The 8,257-nt window shown below is 33.1% G+C and overlaps 1 protein-coding gene across 1 annotated transcript; it reads left to right on the top strand.

The window, feature by feature from the left end:
- Nucleotides 1-3,347: 3,347 nt before the first annotated feature.
- On the top strand, nt 3,348-6,833 carry LOC131161804 (uncharacterized). The gene is made up of 3 exons (XM_058117784.1): nt 3,348-3,506; nt 3,613-3,763; nt 6,459-6,833. Exons 1-3 carry the CDS (start codon nt 3,389-3,391, stop codon nt 6,484-6,486), a joined length of 297 nt encoding a protein of 98 aa, XP_057973767.1. The 5' UTR covers nt 3,348-3,388; the 3' UTR covers nt 6,487-6,833.
- Nucleotides 6,834-8,257: the final 1,424 nt, after the last annotated feature.

Here is an 8,257-nt window from a genome sequence, read left to right as displayed (position 1 = left end):
TGAGCTACTCTCTCAATAATTATCTTTTAGTATGCAACTCTTTCTGTCTTACAAATTTCTAAACTCTCATAATAAATAATTCATTAGTATCTCTTCCTTAAATATGTAAACTCAAGGTTATACCGAAAGGTTGGGATGGCATTACTGAAGATCTAAATGAAATTTATTATAAAACATCGATGAAAGGAAAACGAAATGTTATAACAAGAATTTGTTCGGATGATGAACTTTAGCAAGAAAAAAGTGAGCTCTGCATATACCTACACCAAAAATAAAGAAGTTTTACAAGCGTGTTGTCTTCTTTTCTTCCATGGAAATAAAAAAAAATAAAATAATTAGAATGAATGTTTCCTTTCTTCGTTTTCTTGTCTTAATGGTTTTTAGATGAAAAAAATTAATGGTTCTTTCATTATCTTTCTTTGTTGTTGTTTCATCTATTCATTTGTTCATGGTCTCTAGTTTATGATGATGATGATTTTTTTTGGTCCGTGTATAGATGGCACACAAGTGAACTCTTTTTTTTTTTTGGAATACGCACCAGGTATCTACGTGTCCGTTTTACGGTCCACGTGACTAATCCTGCGCCCCTTGAAGTTGACCTCACAACTCCAAGGGAAGGATAAATTTAGGAGTCCAAGGATGGAAACGAGCTCGGGAGGGTTTGAACACCTGACCTCGTGAGAGGCACTTCCGCAGCCCGCACTACCATTTGAACCACACCCTGAGGGTGCACACAAGTGAACTCTTACATATATACCAAGAGGTCAGAATTGGCCTTCAAATGACTTTCACTACTGAGGAAATAGTGAGATATGGGAAACATGGAAGTAGTGGTGGGACTAGAAATTTATGAGCTTGTTTGATGGCTCCAACAAACCTTTGAATGAAAAGAAAAAAAAAAATTGATGAAGGAGAAATTCCTCTCTTCTACCAACATAAGATTCTCCCTTATTCGTTGTTAGTAGGAAACTACATCCTCAATTGAACAAAGGTGTTCCAAGCATCTCTGTAATAGTTAGACTCGACAAGAAACTCTTAGTTGGATAAATACTTAATTTGTTTGCACAATTACTTTCTAAAATTATTTAATATGAGTTTAAAATGAGAATCTTCATGCATCTTATAGGGTGTTGTTATGGCGTTTGTTTTAGTTATTTGACACTTCAAAGGTACATAGATGATCGAACACTTTTATTCGTTTGACTGTTCTATATCAATATCATACATTTTGTTCTTACATGTTGTTTTCTTTATAATGCTTGTAAATGTGAAGAATTTTGTACTTGCTAATGATTTTATTTTCTTTTTAAATTACTATGCGTTATAATCTAAGGACATAACTAATTCATTAAAATAACAAACTTGCTCATTTAAATACCAAAACTTTAATGAATTTATTTGTTTATTCTAAATCAAAGAGACTATTTCATTAATATTTTCATTATATTTAGGAATATGCATTTTAAGCATCCAATATGGTAAAAAAAAAAAAATATAATGTTCTAAACCAAGTTTCAACTCATAAACAAATTTCTTCAGGTTGCATCCACTAAAGTTGTGCCTATGAGGATCTTTGTCCAAAAAACAAAATTCAGGGTAGGGGAGGTTTTTCAATTTCTGTTTTTTTTAAGTGTCTATTTGAAACTTAAAAAATTTTGGGAAAAGAAAGGAAAATATGAGAGAATTCACTTTTTCATATTTGATTATTAAGGAAAATAAGAAATAAAATAAAATATATATATTTAATCAATAAAAATATGATTTTACACACTATTTACATTTGACTTACTTAACTTTTAACTATATTAAAATAAATTTTCATTTTAGTAATGTTTGGTATTGAGGGAAAATATAGTGGAAAATAAATTTCTTTCTTATTTTTCTTTCCATTCCTTTTTCCAACTAAAATTTTTGAACAAAAGTGGACCTAAACAAAAGAAAATTCGATTAAAAAAGGAAATTCGTTCTAGTAAAAATTTTACTTTTTTGTTTTGTTTTAATCAATACTCTAATATAATGTTTAAATTTGTTGCTGAATAAAAAGTTGAACGACCTTTTAGATGTTCTCCGATCACGACCACCTGAGAAGAAGTATGGACGGCTTGGAGGACCTGGGGTGTACTCCAGGAGATCACTCTGATGCCTAAGTAAGGGATTTGTTTGAAAGGTTTAATGCAACAGTAAGTAATAGGTTGAAATGAGATGCCTTACCTCTTCATGTGTCCCCTTTTATACCGGCGAGGCTTGACCCTAGGTGATGTACCATTTATGAGCATTTTATGGCGCTTGACATGAATTATTCTAATCTTTATGGTCATTACAGTGTTGACGTAAACCGCTCTTATTGATTAATTAACTTGGGCAATTTCGTAACTGTCCTCATCAATGTCATGCTTTAATCTTCTCCTGATTTATGATCGGTGTTAATGGTGATATATTTGGGGTATATCAAAATTGGTATTAAAACTATTTATAATTATGTATCAATAATTTACTTACAAAACAAAGAAAATTTAAAGCACATACTATTCTCAACTCCCTAACCACAAGTCCTGGATCCGCTATTGCAAGCAAGAGCTAGTATTAAGATTTTTATTTCATTCTATTTTTAGTTCATTTTATTAGAAATTACACTCCATACAAGAATTTGAACTCCTATAGGCCTTGAAGATGCAATAGCAAGTAAGAGCTAGTATTATTTTATTATAAAATTTGTTACTTCCCCTTATTAGGTTATATTACCTAGGGCTAGAAATTCATTAAACTGTTTGTAAGCTGCTTAGTGTTCGATTCAATAATGGCTCGCTCAAATTTATTTATTAAATTAAATTAGTTGAATTCAAACTCAAATTCTTCGAGAATGAACCAAGAATGAGCCAAACTCAAATTGAGCCATACTCGGTTTGCTAAACTTGTGAGTTGACTCATTTAATAGCTCGCGAGCCAATTCATTTGCTTGTCTATTAGTAGTTCGTGAACAAACTTAATATTAAGCTCTTGAAAAATCTCGTTATTAATCTCATGAAATATTTGATTTTAAATTTTTTACTCAAAAAATATTTTTCTAATTATTTTTATTAATTATTAATTAAATTAATTAGTTTAGTGTCTTGATTCATTTATTAGCTTAAAATAAATTTCAATGAAGTCGAGCTCGAACTTAAGCTCGACTTGTTTATTAATATGAAATTCTCCCGAGTTTGTTTTCACCTCTGAACTTCTGAATTTATTCTCCCTTTGAAGTCGTGGAATCAACTTTAAGGGGCGCGGAATTAGTCACGTGGACTGTAAAGGCGTAATCCAAAAAAAAAAGTTAAGCTAAGTTTGAGTTACATATACATATAAACGAGTGTCTTCGCAAAGCTCAGGAAATCTGCGCAAGTTCATCATGGGTTTGGAGTCGTCTTCTTCTTCACCATACTCTCTTAGTTACTGGGATTACCTCAATCTGCTTCTTCTGCGGCCTATTCTCGCTATTGTATTCGTCTTCTCCCTGATTCTTCTAGGTAAAAACCCCCTCTCCTCTCGCGTACATACGCCGTGTATACGAAAATTCTACGGCTTTCTAATCTTCTGTTCTCACGAATTCCGCCATGAATTAAATTTGTGTAGGTTGGGTGTTGGCGTGGAAGCTAGTCCTGGTACACGTCCCGTTGGTGCAAGAGATCTTCGGCCTGCGAAAGAAGACCGCAAAACCAAAACCCCCAGCTCGTCGGTTCTCTCAATTCTACAACAGTATCAATTACAAAAATTCGGCTTCTGGGTGGTGACCCTTTCCCCCTTTTATTGCCATATTTCTCATTATTTATTTGATTCTGCCTGGTTTTGAATGTATGAGTTCCAACTTTAGACTTTAGGTGATGAAAGTTCCCTCTCTCCCCCTCTCTTTCCTCTTCTCTCTCTCTAGATTTCTAATTCTTAGTTAGCTTAGTGGTTATAACTTTTTTTTTTTTTTGGGTTTTCTTTCTTTCTTCTTTTATTTATTTATATATATTTTTTTGGTCAAACTTTTACCGAGTTTGTGAGTTCAAAATGTAATACAAAATTGTGAAGTTAGATAAAATGTAATACAAACATGTAATGAGTTTTGTCAAATCAATAAATTCAAATTCGAGGGCTGAAATCTACAGACACAAACACAGCCTTAGTTTCAAAACACATTTGGGAAATTATTGAAGTTGATTCTCCCAAAAGGGTTTTTGCCCCATCTTAGTGATCCATGACTATCCCACACTGGGCTGAAACTTGTTTTGTGTTTGTTTTACTAGGTTCAACTTGCCTTTGTACGTTCGTTAATTTTCGCTCTCAACTTAATCAAATTGCGTGAATTGTTATCTTTGATGGAATGTCATCATTATCAATTAGACTAATGCTGGGCTGGGCCGGCTGGCTATGCCCAGTGCATGTTGTGCTTTTGATCTCTAGAATCAGTTGATAATATTCTCATTTACTTTTCACTTTCCATTTGCAATTTAATCCCTTCCCTTATCTGCTTGTGGTATGGGATTTCTTAGTGGTGCTAATTAGCTAAGCTGTATTGACTATTGCTCTACCCAACCAATTTAGCCTTGACAGACCTTTAGCTGAGTTGTGACTATTGCTCTGCCTAAGCAACCAGCCCTTGACAGACCTAGCTTTATCTTGATGCTGCATTTGGGTGCATGGATTTTAGGCCCTGGAATTGAATTGTGTGGATTTGGACAAAGTTGTACTAGGTTGTGGAGATATGCACAAATCTAAAATCAAAGGCCCAAAATTTAAGCTCCCAAACAAAGAAGTAAAAACCGTGCAAACAAAATAAGAAACAAATCCTAATCTATGGTATCCAAATATAAATCATTATTTAACAAATTCGGATCACATCATAAACTGAGATAGAACTATGCACATTCTGTAATCAACCACATTAAATCAGTAATACTTTTTCTTGGGTTCTGAAAGAATTTTCCATAGCATCAGATTTTGTCATTTTTTTTTGGCTAATAGAAAAGAACCATGCCCAATCATTTTAAATCATGAGCTGACATAGAAATCTGTACATTTTTGCAAGAAACCAAATTCTAGGACAGCTTTCTTGCTCAATTTCTCAAAAAGAATTTGGATCTAAAGTTTTAAACTAGGCCGTATTTGGCTCATTTAGTAACTGACTGTGCCTTGGAGTTGTCCGAACAGCTTGTTCATTCATAGGCTTATATTCTATTTTGCTCCATCTTTGTCAAGCAGACCGTTTCGGGTAGGTGAATTATGGCACTTGGCCCCATAGGCAGGAGGCTTAAAATTTTGAAATCTTTTGTCACTGGCTGCAAAATTTTAATAAAGATAAGAAGACTGCATTCTTTAGTAGTGATGCTTCAAATGTTTGCCGTCTTGAGAGGGCTTTGCTCTACCTCGGACTTGGAGCGGTTGTCTTCTTAGAATTGTTCAGTGTTTTAGCAAAATATATGGTAAACCCATTTGGACTTTTCAGTGTTCTAGTAAAAGAATGATGTAATATGATCATAGGATGTTTATTAAAGATGGCTTTGTTATTTTGAGGTTTTGAGAGTCCTTTATAGTTCAAATCCTCTTCCAATAACATGAAGAGCACAATCCTTGCTCCCCTATTATTTATTTGCCTTTTGGAGGGTGTTCGTTATTTTGAGGTTTTGTTTTTGGCTTTTCACTGGTCTCCTGCCCCATCTAATCTTCTGGAATGAATTAACTTTTTTTTTTTTTGCAAGAAACAAAAAAGTAGACTACTAGCTAAAATGGATTGGAGAGAAGTCTGAAATCTTATGTAGAGAACTTAGAGAATTTTTTCAGTTGCTATATTTTTTTCTTGTCTTGATGTGGCTTTATTTGACAAGAAGCAAGTCTACAATGCACTTCTGCTGTACTTGTTAATTAATTGCAATGACAAGTCAGTCATTTTTAATTCTGATGGCAGTTTTCTTATCATGAGGGTCATACTATTTGGAACAATCTTTTATCAACACAATAATAATAATAATAATAAACCATTTGGTACGGTCTTAAGGTTGAGCTATCAACTATTTAGAATAAACTTGATGCTAAGTAGAGTGGAGGTGGGGAACCTGTAAGTAGACCCTGTGAGGTTGTTCTAGAATATTACTAAAATGAGTGCCTTTTGAAATTGGCTAGTGCAAGAATCTTTGCAGCCTGCATTTTAGAGCTTATTCATGAACTGCGTTCTGAAGCAAGGAAAGTTTTGCACTTCTTTTTAATTCATTTTGCTATGATATTTTGAATTTATTTACATGTTGTAGAAAACCGGAATATTGGAATGTGTTACCGAAAATAAGTGATACTTCTTGAGAAGAAAAGCTTCAAAAGAAATTACAGTAGTCAGTAGACAAACAGCATGAAATTTTTCTAATTTTTATTCTGTTTTTTTTTTTCACTTGTCCCATAAACTGTTCTCTTCATCATGCAATTTGACATTGCTGTGTGTGTTGCAGAAGTAGCTGCTCACAGCAAAATTCTTGACCAAAATGTTTGGGAGTTTGGAGTTCAAACCTTGAATTTGGATTTGTGTTGATTTGGATATAATAAATAAAAGACTATTTTAGGTTTCATCCAAATCCTCGCAAATCCAAATTCAAAACTTGAAATTCATGTTCTCAAACACAACAAAGTATTCGAAGAGTGTGAACTATGAAAGGATAGTTCAATTCCGGTGAAGATATTGACATCACTATTTCAGCTAAAACAGGTAGAAAAAATTGGATGAAGTTGCTGCTCGTATGCAAATTTATTGATTTGGCAATTTAAAACTATTATTGTGAGAAAACTTTTGGTTGAAAAATAAAGTATGAAATGATTTTGTTTTTTCATTTAGTGTCAATTTCAATGTCCCAACAAATCCGACTTAATTGATTTTGATCCGAGTGCTATGAATGTTCATTCAACAATTATTATTATGATGGTGGTGTTGATGATGATGATGAGTTGAAACAAAGGGCAATTCAATCTAGAAGAGGGCTTTATCTGGATCAGGTTTTTCTAACTGGTCAAGGACGAGCACAAGTCTCTAAAATTCCATACCAAGAAGTTGAATGAGCCTGGTGGCACCATCTTGAGTGCTATGCTAAGAAGGTAATGCTGCCAAAAGCTTCCACCACAGCCGACCCCCTCCCTTTTCTTCCCACTTCTGAAGTTCATCAAGGTTTACAAGAAATGACTTTTTTATAGAACATTTAGGCTCTTGGCCTGATTTTAAGCTTCATTTGAATCAAAGAGGTTATACGAAAAAAGAGAAGGGAAAAAAAGCAAAAACAAGGACAAGATTAGTATTTTATTATTTTTTTCCTTTATATTGAATACTATTAACAATGAAAATTTGTTCATATATTATTATTAATTTTTTTTAAAAAAATAATAGTAATGAACTGACATGTAAGATAGATTTTGTATTCATTGATTTATTTTATGTTTAATTTTCTTTATGACTTTTCAACCAAATATAAAAATGGAATTTTTTAAAATATATTTTTCTATTTTTTTTAATGTTTTTCTAGGGCTTTAATGAAAAGTGGTTCTGAAGTTATTTCTATTTTTACTTTTGGTTATGAAGGTTATAACGTGTCATTTTTTAATAGCAAAATATTATGTTTGATTCATTCTAGGATAGGAACCATTGTAATAATGTTACAATTAGTCTATCTGTCACATCAACCATCAAGTTTAAATTTCAATTTTTTAGGGCTTTAAGAAAAGAAACCCAAAAGGAGAACTAGATGATTATTTAGAAGCTCTGTCGACATAGGCAAGGCAATTTGTTAGCCTTGAAGGATTTCAAATTGTTTTGTCTGTGTATATGACACAGAGATGTATGAAAGAAAGGCCAAATAGGGCCACTAGGTAGGCTGACTAAATACAAAAGGCTAAATAGTTGCACTTGGTAGATAAGCAAGTGCAAAAAGTTAAATAGTCTTACTTGGCAAAATAATGAGTACAAAAGGCCAAATAGACCCACTTGGAAAAAAATAAAAAAACCAAGTACAAAAGATAAAAATAGACCCATTTGGTAGAATGATCTTAGTACTAAAGGTCAAAATTAACCTTCGCAAATTGTCTTAAAGAATAAGCCACCTCTAAAGGTGGTAACTTGAAGAATACACATGGAAGAGAAAGCTACCTCGGTTAGAGAATTTAAAATGGTGACCTTGGCTGCTTTCTACTATTGTTAGGATAGGATGTGGCAACCTCAAGAAATGCTAGACCCAAGGTATTGACATTGGGAAATACCCTTGATAAA

The sequence above is a fragment of the Malania oleifera genome, chromosome 8 (assembly GCF_029873635.1).
Source record: "Malania oleifera isolate guangnan ecotype guangnan chromosome 8, ASM2987363v1, whole genome shotgun sequence".
NCBI lineage: Eukaryota > Viridiplantae > Streptophyta > Magnoliopsida > Santalales > Ximeniaceae > Malania > Malania oleifera.
The sequence above is the reverse complement of the archived record's forward strand: the minus strand, read 5'-3'. Positions and strand labels throughout refer to the sequence as shown.

What these genes read in the sequence shown, in the direction of transcription:
- LOC131161804 (XM_058117784.1), top strand. Translation starts at nt 3,389, where the DNA reads ATGGGTTTGGAGTCGTCTTCTTCTTCACCATACTCTCTTAGTTACTGG. An exon ending in CTTCTCCCTGATTCTTCTAG is followed by an intron (nt 3,507 to 3,612) that starts GTAAAAACCCCC and finishes AAATTTGTGTAG; the next exon opens with GTTGGGTGTTGGCGTGGAAG. An exon ending in TACAAAAATTCGGCTTCTGG is followed by an intron (nt 3,764 to 6,458) that starts GTGGTGACCCTT and finishes TGTGTGTTGCAG; the next exon opens with AAGTAGCTGCTCACAGCAAA.